General features: G+C 40.4%; 1 protein-coding gene across 8 annotated transcripts in view; it reads right to left on the bottom strand.

The window, feature by feature from the left end:
- The window catches only part of LOC146646754 (DNA (cytosine-5)-methyltransferase 3A-like), a 52,454-nt gene that overhangs the window by 29,946 nt on the left and 8,767 nt on the right, over nucleotides 1–13,741 (bottom strand). For 3 of the 8 annotated variants that reach the window (XM_085390767.1, XM_085390770.1, XM_085390768.1), the window contains exons 4-6: nucleotides 10,871–11,213; nucleotides 3,205–3,251; nucleotides 2,420–2,566 (exon numbers count right to left, since the gene is read on the bottom strand). In XM_085390767.1, the coding sequence (XP_085246893.1) occupies nucleotides 2,420–2,566; nucleotides 3,205–3,251; nucleotides 10,871–11,213 (537 nt within the window). The remainder of the gene's footprint in view (nucleotides 1–2,419; nucleotides 2,567–3,204; nucleotides 3,252–10,870; nucleotides 11,214–13,741) is intronic. The other 5 variants (XM_085390769.1, XM_085390771.1, XM_085390773.1 and 2 more) reach the window with 3 other exon arrangements.

Raw genomic sequence — 13,741 nt, 5'->3', positions numbered from 1 at the left:
ATTTTACAATGATGAAGGATGATCTATCATCATTCACAGATGATAAATGTTCTAAAAAGAAAAATCAAGGATAAATATTTGCCAGAAGATAAAAGAGCAAGCTGTGTGATTGTTCTGAGTGTAGTTAATGGATATAAAATATTGTTTGAAGTGTGTTAACAGGTAGCACAGAGGTCTTCATAAAACCTGCGTAAAAATCCCCTCCTTTATTTGGAAGTGGCCACTGGTTCTGGCAAAAATAAGAAAAAAAGGAAGGCCAACTGTACCACAATGCAACATCATCCAACAGTAAAATTAGACAAGTGGAAATTCCTGGTTTGCAAATGCTGTTTGATTCAGCAAGAGTACTATCAGGGACCATAAAAACAGATCATATTTCTCCTATTTCAGCTTCTCTTTATTGGCTTCCTTCTAAATCCAGGAATGACTTTGAAATCCTTATTCTGACAAAGTCCTGAATCATTGGCCTCCAACATATTTTTTTGTATTAGAGCAGTTCACTCTCAGAGTGTAGACTAAAAGTAGAATGGGAGGCAGACCCTTCAGCTTTCAGGCACTTCACCTGTGGAACCTCCCAGTTTGCATTTGGTAAACAAGCATGCTCTCTAACTATCATATTTGATAAAGCTTAGAGTTAGCGCTGTACTCGGTGACCCTGGACCTTCCCTTAATCTCCTAGAGACTGAATGGCGACCGCCTGGTCAGAAAAAATATATATGTAATTAATCAAAAAGATGATGACATGCAAAAAAATTTCTTACAACTGCTTTGGTTGCTAGTATTTCGCTGCAGTCGCCCATACAGAAGAGGTCAGCTTGTCTAAAAGCACTCCAACTACATGCTAAACCATAGGGAGTCTGTGAAGAGTGGAATGCAAACAATAAAAAGGAAACCATTTATTTTCACAGTAAAAGTTGCATCTTTTGAAGTGTGTTGGTTTCAGCAAAAAGGGACAACTTTTACTTGAATAGCAAAAGTTCTACTTTTGCACTTTGCAAAAGTAGAACCTTTTCAAGTTTTGCAACCACATGTTTGCAAATCCATGCAACCACAGCCACAGAAATCTGCTGCTGAACAAACCAATTAGGTTTTTGATGCAGCACCTTCTTTGCATCCAATCTCACCCAGTAGCAGCCAGCAACCTCGAGGAACCACTCAGCAACCTGTCAGGGCATACACATTTTTCTCTACCGACTGGAGATTGGCAGGGGGTTGCCAACCTGTCTGAAGACCTGTGCGACTGAGGCCTTAGTTATGCTGCTACCAACTGAAGCTGCTGGGGGACTTCCCATGATGCACTGAGTGCTTCTTTTCGACTCATGATGCATTTACATGCCACTATAAAATCTACTTTCGGCAGCCCCATTATTCAATAGGGATTGCTACAGCTGGTTGCTCAGTATGTTTGATTTGGCAATACTGTCAGGGGGGCTTTACTTTAAAATACAAAACACCTTGAGGCGATTGTTGTTATGATTTAGTGCTACATATAGCTATATATACAAATTAAATTTACTCTGCAACTGTTGGGTTGAAAGATGAAATGATTGCTACTGTGATTACGTTTCAAAGCAGTAAAGTCGGCTGGTGTTTGTCCAGCAGAGGAACTCTGACTTTGTCTATAATACGTTCTGCAGTACAAATAGCAAAGTACACAGCACAGCTGCAGATGGTGGGCAGAGTCAAGCAGTGTCTTCACATCAAGTTGTTAACAACCTTACAAATACATTGCTAGAATTTTTTTAAGTGCATCTATAATACACTACTTTTTTCTATTTGACTGAATACACAGGAAGAAAATGGGTTAATATGCTGATAATTACTTTTTTTACTCCTGAATCCTTTCCCATTAAATTATGAACCCGTGCCATATATAAGCATCTGCGAAAGCTTTGAAAATACTACTCTTACAAGATCATCCTCACACTGGACTTCTTTAATTTTTAAACACCATTTCTTAAATCTAAACTTAGTCTGATCTAGCCAATTAAAAGTACATTCGATATTAACAAAGACAGAGGGAGAATCTGTCCTTAGGAGACTGCATTGGCTGGCTCAGCTTCAACACACCAAAAGCAGTCAGAATGATGCAAATCGAAATGTAACACATTTTCATCCAGGAGGCATGAATCATATCAACACACCAAACGAATGCTATTTACACAGCTGTGTGTGATTTCTTCTCTGCAAATGCAAGACACAAGAACTAAGCCAGGAGACACAGGAGCCTACTGAGCCAGAAAGGCCTGGAAATCCACTGAAATAAATGGTACCTTCATGAGATATCAAATGACCCATCAAATACACTTGGCAGAGCATGAATGCACTACGAGCTCTGTCTTTTACCCTGGCGGCTTTAGTCAACGCCTGTCACTCATCCTGCCGTCTGTGGTGGCTGGGACAGAGCTGGGGTACTCACCTCCATCTTCCACTTGGCCAGCAACTCCTCTCTGGTCCTCTTGCTAATGTAATAAGGGTCACCAGCCTGGAAGGTTATTCTGGGCATGGGCCTCTGACGAAGGCTGATCTCCCAACCAACTCCCCCTCGCAGCCTGCCTCGACCTCCCTGTTTAAGGCGTTAAAAAAAAAAGTTAGCTATTTGTTTTTGATTCTTCTTCTGAGAGTTTCTGTCATAAGGAAGCATCCAGATTTGTAGTAAAATGACTGATCTGTCGCTACAACCTGCAAATTAACAATTTAGGTAACAACTGGGTAATAATAAACTTAAGATGGGGTTAACTACATTGCTAAAAATATGATGTCTCGCATGCTGGTGATTGGTCAGGCAGGAAGAAATGATGTCACCATGTCTAACAGACTCAAGGCCAACAATACCGACTTATACAACAAGCTCCCAAGTGTATTTGATATTTCAAATTTATACACCATCAGGTACCATTTCTTTCATAAGTCCAAAGGCAAGAAAACGAATAGCCTCCACTTGTGTAATGGTGCTGATACAGTGTAGGCTTCTTTGCTCCATTTATGGGAAGGCATGTGGCAAAAGTTTAATGAGTAAGTTTAAAGGAATAGCTTCTCATTTTTGCCATGTTCAGTTCAGAACCCAACCGGTTTGACTTCTGGTTTGACACGAGCAAGGTAATTCACCCACTTCAATAAATGAAGCTACACTTCTGCAACGTGGGACAGTCACCTTAGCTACATTAACCAAAGAATAAAGACACAACAGGACAGAAATCTTACCTCAGTCTTTACCGCATCACTCCCATCCTCCTCCTTGTGCTCCACATCTAGAGAGAAGACAGTGACACAATGGATGGCCTGAATCATTCATAAGAGAGAGGGAGCTGGCATCGGCTTTCGCTGTATCAATGTTGAGCTTCAGTGAGCTCTCGTCCATCACTGAGCCATATTATACATATATTAATCTGACCCCCATAAATGACGTGTTTGATCAAATTAAAGTCAAGTTAATAAACTGCTGAAAGATACCATAGCCACTCCGAACATTCGGAGGGCCTGCCCAAATTATGATGAAGATGGAGGGTGGCCAGGATTACTTGCAAATGTTGTGTTTCTGACCTGATATCCCCCCTTCATGAGAAACACAGCTGGCTGCCATTAACATGGCCCCTCCCTAACTACTGAGAGTGAGTTTTGAAGGCAACAGTACACTGCTTCACGTCTGTGACTCTGGGGCTGTATATAATCTCCCCGCCAATCTCCAAAGCCTGAAATGGATCGACACAGGATTCTCATTTCCCTGCAGTTGTCTTGTGTAGATGGAGATGTATGTAGTGAGGAGACACAATAGCCAGTGCTTGTCAACATTATTTTGGAAGGAAAAAAACAGCCTCCTATTTTGTGTATTAAAGCTGAGGAGTGAATAATTTACTTTGTACCTTAGCTGAGTACAATTTTGTCAAAGCTAAGTTTGGGCATTCAAAGATCACAGACTTCACAGCTAACAGGAGGGTTTCACCTCACAGTTCATTCAGTAGGAGTTTTTATTTTTATTTTATTTTTTTCTTAGTTTTAAAAGATTTATTTTCACATTTGGAACTGTTTTAATAAACCCCACTGAATCAATTTAATGGAAAAATAAAAAAGAATAAAAAGAAAACCTGACAGCTGAGGCCAGCTGGCTACAGTCCAAATGACATCTTAAATTATCCAAAAGATAACTGCAGTGTCATATCTTTGTCCACACATATAAACACACACACCTACACGCACACACGCACACTTACACAGTTACCTGCACACACCTGTTTAATAGACTTCTGTTTGATACGCCTTTCCAAGCCTATCTTTAGTTTTCCATTTTAAATATATTGTTTGGTTTTTTTTTTACTCCTTTCCACACTACACTCTTCATGATGGAGTCAGGATAACAGCTGGGGGGGACACTTCATACAAATACGCTGCTGCTGCCACAACTCAACTATTTTTCCTTCTTGGTTGTCCCAGTCAATTGGTTTAGCCCATTTTAAAATCCACTGATACCATTTAGACACATCACTTCATGATGCATTCCTGCTGGCTGGTTGGAAGACATTAAAGAGGTTGAAGCTCCAGTGCTTACTTGACCAATACGTAATGAAGTACCACAGGTTTTCCTGGATTGTCAACCTGTCTAAAACTACTGCTTATCTCCACAGACCTTGGAAGTAGGTGAAGCTGTGCTAGAAATGTCCTAAATATTAGACACTGTGAGAATTTTTTTGTCCCAGATAATCTTCGGTTGCAAGACTGAAGACTGAAGATTACATTGAATGCCTCTCACTGTACAACACAAGCACCGTTTTGGGATTTCCATTATCTTGGACACCCCAAAATTGCAAACTGGCTTTAACACTGCCAACACTATAGAGAAGAAATCCCTCATGCATCCATGGCGATGAGAAAAATGAGTATTGATAGTTTTGATATAATATTTCTGAGGGACTTCCTACAGATTATTAGTACGGTTTACTAGACTACATTCATGCAGCAGTTAAAAATGTCTGATTGCCACTGTACAACTTTTAGAATATGATATCACACGTTAAATTATACAACAGCACAAAAGTAGTTCAAATGTAAGTAGTAGGTCAAACTAGAGCAGGGCGATATGACCAAAAATATTTATCACGATATGCATTTGAAAATTTGTGATAACGATATAACTGACGATATAATTGACACTAGACAAAATACTTTACAACTCCACAACTTTATTAGTACAAAAAAAATCCCATCAATGTATTTTTACTTAAACAAGCAGCTGTTTTTATGAGCATTAAAGTTATATAAAAATTTAACAGTGCAAATGCAAATTCCTTGCTGACAGTTTAACCAAAAGGCATTTCTAGTGGAAATTGGCCTCAGCATAACCATGTATAATATCCATAAAACTTAAAAAGAGGTTATACACACACAATACGATAATATTATGTTGAAGCACAGTACGTATCACTCTGCGAGGCTCCTGCCTACGATAGCCGTAATGCTCCGACAATCCATCAAGCGGTGCGGGTTCGTAGGTTAGCAAAGTCGTACTAAAATATTTGACAGATTTTCGAGCGCCGTGTACGACATAAAATCATTTCGAGGTCAGTAAACACAACCAGAATTCATAAATAAGGCACACGGGATTATAAGGGGCACTGTTGATTTTCAGAAAAATCAAAGGATTGATTTTAAGTGTGCCGTATTTTCCAAAGAACACGGTAATAACGTCGTCCCGCTAGCATGCTCTACCAAAAATAGTGCTTTGTTGTGTGTCTGACAGACGAAAGCTAAACCAGTTCCACACCACTGAAGTTGCAGCATTTTTACAAACCAATTCTGGTTCATCCGTTTCATTCAACGACCCGCTTTCGCCCTTCTCATTCTCCACCATGCTTTTTCCGCCATGTGCGTATGAAAAGAAAGGCACTACGCATGTGCGTTTTACCCATATTCTATCGCGATATTTCATTTTCTTATCGTTGCCCAACATTATACCGGTATTACCGTGAACGGTATGATATGGCCCAGCCTTAGGTCAAACTATAACCAGCTACAGTAATAATATAGTAATAAGAATCTTTGTAAACAAGCAAGCGTTCAAGAATTTTGAGCAATATTTAGATTTTAAGTGGATGAGTCAATCTAACAACTATAGTCCTTCATTTATAAGCAAAAAGACAACTAATCATGGATATGTGTGGGTTTAAGTGGGCAGAAACTCAGTGTAAGAAGCTAAATTTTTTCAGGGTGCTATTCTTGCCAAGAAATGAGGAGATATTCATATAAGAAAAGCTCTAACCGCTGTATTATGGCATTTTGATCCAAAAATGCAAACCTCCCAACATTACTACTGGAAAATTCTACTCTTCTTTTTAAAAATCTGTAAAAACATTCACGCAATTACATGAAATCATCATGCTTTACCCACCGCTGATATATTATTACTGCTCAAGACGCTAAAGAGTACCAGCAAGTCCAGTGTTTTGCACAGGAAAGAGTGCCTAACTGTACAGAGGAAGTTGCGAAACCGTAAGTGAGAGGTACAGCAGCGGGGTAAAGCTGTCAAAAATGGCACTGAAAATATTTGCTGAAACGTGCACTGAAACCGCAGTCTAATAAAAATGCTTCAAACACAGTAAAAGCTCCAGTTGGGATTTCCCATTAACTTGGCCATGATTTAATGTCTGGGGGTGCACACCAACAACGGCATGTTATTCATTCTTAAAAGGCATTGTTTGCCTGTGTTCAGCGGAGCAGCGAGAGGTTAGCCTGCGAGCATGGATATCACCCAACTGAAACGCTAGCCTGGCAGCAGGGATTCATGATTTATGAAAAGGTTTTCTGCCACAGTGGCTGCAGAAACATTGATAAGCAAGCCAAAATCAGCTTCATCACAGAAGCTCAAACCAGAAGCTCGTGTATTACTTTCACTATGTTTAATCTGAATGAAGGCACGTGTTTCGAAAAGGGCCCTGGCTCAGTGATATTACACCGGGGCAGCATACACACAACATTGAGGCAGCTGTGGCCTGAATTAGCATGATGGCACAGCCAGAGTACACATAACTAGCTGCTGTTTTAAAGCCCAAACACTATCATAACACTCGAGTCCTAAGAGGTTAAGGACAACTTTTGATGGCGTGTTTTCTGCACAGGATTGTTAGTGAAGTGCCCTGCAAACCTGTCCAAACAATAGTCCGCTCTCTTAGCAGCCTCTTCAAGTTGGTTCCATGTGTGGCTGAACTTGCTGCACCACCACCACCACCCCCCCACACACACACCCTGACCCCACCCCTCTCTACTGGTCTCCTTGTCCTCATCGGGAATAAGTGACTATATAACAAATCGGTGAGGCATGCACACTGCCAAGGTCACTGGGTTTGCATGAGGAGCTGGCTAATGTTGCCCACAGAGAGTATACTTTGAGTGGGTTCCAGCTCTAGTATTGCTGGAGCTCAGTTCAACTCCTGCTGGAGCTAAAGTCCTTCCTGTACCCTCCAGATGGATAACAGAAACCCTGTTTAGCTGACTATTGATCGACCGCAGTGCCTCCCACCAAGGTCTCTCCACTCTAAAAAGGATATACCAACACATTTTAAATGTTTAGTTAAAACCTTAATAAGCCCCCTGCATGGATTGTTTTGGGATTTTTTTGCAGTCTGATATGCTGTTGAGTATAATGCAATAAGGTAAATGTTAACATCATACATGCGCATGCCAGAGTGTTTGCATAACGCCTTGCTGCTTTCACATTTCTGTAAAATGTCACCATCCTTTCTCCATGTTGATTAAAAAAAAATCTTAAAATCTCGAGCAAACTTTCTGCTGTATCATCCCACATAGCTGCTGGTGAACACCATGATGCAGCCATGTCGCTAACATCTGCTGCAGATTTTGAAGGACTTGCAGAGTGCTTGCAAACCTCTACTCTGAGTATCTGATTGTGAAGGTTGTTTGTTTGACTTTGTGGCTAACGGTGCTTTATCACACTACCTAGTTCCTCTGTCTGACAAACTGGTCTGACATGTCGACAACTGGTCTTATCTTGTGAGAGAAACTTTGCTGAGACCTTTCATTTCTGTTACACAGCTAAAGTGGAAAGGAATGCTTATAGGTTGTTTCCTGCAAACTCCCACAATTCACTCTAGATTATCACGGCACAGGGCTCATTAAAAGTGGTTATCGTGGAAAAGAGTGCTGACAACCCTTTCAAAATTTTAGAGATTAGGTCATTCTTTATGTGGTCTTAATGTTTGAAAAATAATTACAAACACATTTGTCACTGAAACACTGGGAATTTACAAAGCTGCTGTTAATTTTCTGAGTTAGCATGCTCCTATATTAGACTAAAGTTGTAAACAGTGCTTTAATGTTGCACTTTCCACTGGTTTCAAATCAGTGTCCTCAAAAAAGACACATTCTTTGAATAGAGGCACGAGTAACACTTTTTCTGACAGTAATATTAGCCTTTTGACAGACTGGTCAAGTGCTTTTCAATAGTTTTAACTTCATGCAGTCCCTAATAGTATACTCCCTAATAGTTTTCACTTCATACAGTCTACTTCTAAGGCTTCTCCTCACTGTAAAAATAAAAAAAGATGCGGTGCATTGATTAGCGCTGTCACCTCACAGCAAGAAGGCCCTGGGTGTGAATCCCAGCTGGGACCTTTCTGTGTCAAGTTTACACATTCAGGTTTAACCGGTAATACTAAATCAGCTGTGGATGTGAGTGTAAATGGTTGTCCGTCTCTGGGTCTCTTCCACAGTGTTTTTTATCCTGTCTTTTGTCCAGGTCACAGCAGACACCTGCCCCTCCCTGAGCCTGGTACCCCTGGAGTTGTTTTCCTGTTAAAAGGGAGTTTTTCCTTACCACTGTTGCCAAGTGCTTGCTCATAGGGGGTCATCTAATTGTTGGGGTTTGCTCTCTATTATTCTAAGGTCTTTACCTTGCAATATAAGGCGCCTTAAAGCAACTGTTGTGATTTGGCACTATATAAAAAACTCAGTGGAATTAAATTGTCTCACTGTGTTAGCCCTGTACCAAATTGGCAGCCCGTCCACGGTGTACCTTGGCTCTCACCCTATGACAGCTGGGATAGGCTAGTTCTCCCCACGACCCTGAATCAAATAAGCGGAAGAAAATGGTTGGCTCAAAACACTTTCATGATTTATCAGAGAATTACCATCATTAAGGTAGAAATGTGGAAATCAGATTTCCATGCCATCTGCGTCCCATGCTAATGGTGAGCGGCACTGGACTGAGCTTTAAGAAATCTGACCCTTTTTCACCTGCAGCCAATATGCATATTCCTGCCTTTTGCTTGGAAGTGAAGTAACAGATCCTAGAAGCACAGATCAGGTGTATGCAGAGTGCAGACTCAGTTTGTAAAGAGTTCTGGGCACAAAGCCATCCACCTGGCAGGACCCCCGACAGGGAGGTGGCCACAACAGAGACCTGCCAGCTCCCAACAGAGGCCCGTTGCCAGGAGAGAACTTGCTCCTCCCCTCGATTTATTTATTGCACTCATCAAGGTCATAGCCAGTGTGTCTGCCGACTGAGAGCGGAGCAGGAGAGGCACGTGGCTGAGGGAGAGATAGGACAAAAAATGGAGTGCATGTGTGCTGTGATGGGTGTGTTGGGGGGGCTAAGTGATATGGTTAATCTCCATCTTGGCCTAAAACCTACCTGTCAGCAGTATTTTCTCACAACAATGCCCCACTGATTTACATCGCTTTACATGGTTGTTTTATCTCCTGGTGCACTGCGACTGGTGCTGATTTAGTCCAACAGAACAAAAATCTGATCTATACAAAATAATTCTATTTGCCATAATTATTTTGTCAAATTATTTCCTGAAAAATAAATATTTGAGGCATTCTTCAGTACGACATTTCCTTTTTGTCCTAATTTTCTTGCATCCCTCTATTATAAACGATTTAATCCCGCTAATTTTAACTGTTAATGTGGCCATATTTTCAAAATGAACATGAGTAGAGTAATAAATTACATGCACTAATCATTTTGTCTGTTACGTTGTACAAAGTCCAATAAATGCAGCGAACATTCGCATTCGAGAAGCTGGCAGCAGAAACTACTTGTGCATGGAGAAATTATTAGAAAAACTGAACAGACAGATTAATAAATAATTGCTTCTTTAATCTAAAACTGCACACTGGGAGCAGAGCCTGTTCTTGTCTTATTAAAAAGTTAAACATCTGGGCATTTTCCCTAAATTTTTAATTAAGTGTTGTCTTCAAGATTAGTTTGTGAATTCATACTGTCAGAGCTGCTGGTACATGTAGTCTGCGTTTTGATGTTTTAATGAACTGCTGGATGAGTCGAAACCTTTGGGGTAAATTAAATTTGTATTCTTTTATATCCTGCTAAAACGGCACATTGTAATTAACTTAGAGGATAGCATAATAAATGTAAAGTGATCCACTCTTCTTTTCACTACATTATCTGGTAATTATCCCTTTCTTTTTTCATTACATTTGTAATTTCATTTTTGTCATATGGAGCACGCTGAGCTTTTAAATGCCAACTGCTTCTGCATACTGAAAGCATTTGGTAGCCCAAACTGAGGCAAAATAAGCGACATATTGCATGCATAACAGTCTGCATACTGTGTCTCACATAAATGTTAACAGTGGAGATCATCATCACCAATTTGCTTTGCAGACTAGTCTGTGCAGCAGCATGAAGGCACCTCTTCGAGCCCAGTGTTACTAATCCTGGCAGCATCAGTCGACCTACTTGGTCTGACATCCATTTACGGTTCATTACTCAACATCTTGTACTTGTCACACGCCCAGGATTTTTTCTTCCTGGAGCCACACAAGACTGATCAAAAGATAATAAACCTCAACTAAAAACTAAAAAAAAAACCCCAAATGAAAATGGCCAAAATCTTACATTTAGTTGGGTGCTCCAGTTTCCGCCTCCCTCGTTTCTTGCGCGGCGTCATCAGGCAGTCATCATTGGCTTTCTCCAAGTCCTGTTCTTCCCGGCTGGACAGGAATCCGTTCTCTTGAGGATGACTCAGACTCTGCCCCTGAGAGCTGTCCTCTGCACGGCAGGAGGAAGGGTCTCTGGGAATCCCATTCTCGACTTCCCGCTTCTCCTGTTTTGGGAAGCAGGCATCGGGCATCCTGTCTCTGATCCCGCCCATGTCCCCATTGAAGACCTGTGCCATCGCCATAGTGTAGCTGTGGCCTACACTCGCACTGTCTTTAAGAGAGCCACAGCTCTCAACCTGCTGAAAGGAAAAGGGGAGGTTGAAATGTTAACATCCTGATGATCGATCATCCTTAAAGATTCTTACAGCTGTATGCTATAAATTGATGTTTTGAAGTGTACAACAGAGTTGTGCCTCAGCAGTCATGAAATATGACTGGATAGCTGGCTGTGAGATAAACACAACCTTTCTGAATTTACAACAAATCATCCAGTGGATCTGAACGACCCACAATAAAACAGTTGGCACTATCCGTGTCAGGATAAGCACTTTTCAGCGGTGGCTAAATGGCCTTTTTCAAAGAGAATGTGAATGAAAGCATTCATCTCTTTCATATTAGACAAGCCTAATTAAATTTCCTCAGCTCTATCTGGACAGAATCAAACATGTAGCTCAGCTCCGCACGTATTAATCTGTGAATTATGGCAAACTTATAAACTTCAAAGCTGTGCCAGTAAATGTGCTGTACAGCCATTAACTTGCAAGAAGGAAAGGGATTACATTACAGTTCATCAGGTACACTAGTGCACTTTTTGTAGTCATGTATTCATCATTACAGCAGCACGGAAATATGTTGAGAATGTTGGCTGTTTGACAATGGGAAGGCTTTTTCTCCGGCCAGTTTGGAACGCCCAGTCAAGTGTTTCATTCTATAAAGCGGAGTAAATTCAAATAGAGCTGACCTGAAGCTGAAAGTTTCAATGGCAGGAACTCAGTCATCAATCCTTAAATAAAACACCAACTATCTTAGAAGACCTAGAAAAGTCCTAAATGTTTGAAGCAATGTAATAGTGTCTTTGCTACTGCCTAAAAATAGCCCTAAAAACCGAGTTAGTGAGACAGTCCCACTATAGGGTCACTGAGGGGAGAAAGTGGAGTGTGTCTTGTGAGATTAGACTGTCAGCAGTTACGACAGTATCTGAAACTTTTATCTGCAGGTATTTACAGAAGTTTGAGGAAGGGGGAAAGCAATGCCTCAGGAGGCTTGTCTGTCATCGGACGAAGTTGAGCAAAGATCCTCTCCAGGAAGGTAAGGATCAAATCCGTAATCTGATTCTTACAGTCGGAATAAGCAAACACAACTTAAATCAAGTTTTAATGTCTGTGTAATGGATGCAATGCAAATTATGAGTGGCAGACATGCGAAAGAAAAAAAAAGCTTCAGTGGAAGTTGCTCTGAATCGTAAAACAAATCTACAGCAAGCCAAAGTCGGTTTCAAAGCATTCTTCAGAGGCCGCAGAACTCTAAACGACTTCATCACTGTAGTAACTGAGAACAAATTAACTGTAAACTGAACAATTGCACTCCTACAAAGAACAGCTCTCCAGTAAATCTCTTTGACACGACGAATGAAAACAACCCAGAGCTCAGACATTATTAATATTCTGACTCAGTTTACTACTAGAAAAAGAGGCTACAGTGTGTGTGTGTGTGTGTGGGGGGGGGGGGGGGGGGTTACGCAAATATCACACACATGCAAAAAAAAGAAGTAAGCAAAGAGAAAACCCAAAAAACTCATATTCTCAGACACACATGCTAGCAACACACAGAACTCACAGTGAAAGAATTACGCAACAGATTTGTGACATAGTTAACAACATGCGGCCCCTGCTACAGGTCAAAAGTCAAAGTTGGTAAATCAGGCAGCTTAGACAGAGAGAGAGGTTGAAAAAAATAAAGACTAATTACCTCAACCAACTTACTGCTACAACACTCACACACCCTCATAGAACTAGGTGCAGTAATAATATGATTATAAAGGTTTCTAAAAATACACATTGAAATTAAAATTAAATGCAGATGTACGCCTGAAAATATGAGCTAATAATTCATTACACTGCCTGATAACTTCTTACATTATTCAATTAACAGCAACTGGAAACTGTTATGCGAAAAGAGGTATTTTGCTGCCTTTCTACGTGTTATTATCATTGATTGAAGATCTTCTGTTTCTGGAAAGCTAGCTGAACAGGAAATATTAAGATGTTTATGGAAGTTTTTCTTTATTTTCAGGGTTTTTTTTTTTAATACCACTCCAGTGTTTGATCTGTTTAACAGAAAACTAATCATCACATTTAACAGGCAACAGGGCTTTTTTGCAGGCAAGTTTTTGTTTGGATTTTTTATATTTTTAGCCTGAAACTTCAGAAATTCATCAGTTCACGTGAAACTAGTGCAGTGCAGCAATAAAGAAGCTGGGTGCCCTAAAAAAAGAGCTTAGTCATGTTACTTTGTTCAGGCAGGTTTTCTAAAGGATTAGCTCAACATCTTTCCAAGCAAAACCTGTTTATTCATGTTCCTGCCAAGTGCTACGTTCTCATGTCTGTACAATAAGAATTAAGCTATAGCAAGTATTTTATCAAAAAGACTTTACACACCTTATACAAACTTATTCTATACATATGATATAGTCAGTATATAAATGGCTATCTGTGTACAGCTCCTAAGCTATGCTAACATCCTGATGGCTTTAGTTTCATACTCACTTTGTTACCTAGTATATTGATCTTGTCACTGAACACTTAAAAAGAACGCAAATATATGTAAA

This window comes from Rhamphochromis longiceps, linkage group LG19 (assembly GCF_057381845.1).
Source record: "Rhamphochromis longiceps isolate RC_006_pf linkage group LG19, R_longiceps_female_GT1.1, whole genome shotgun sequence".
NCBI lineage: Eukaryota > Metazoa > Chordata > Actinopteri > Cichliformes > Cichlidae > Rhamphochromis > Rhamphochromis longiceps.
Note: the sequence above shows the minus strand (reverse complement) of the source record. Positions and strands in the feature narration are given on the sequence as shown.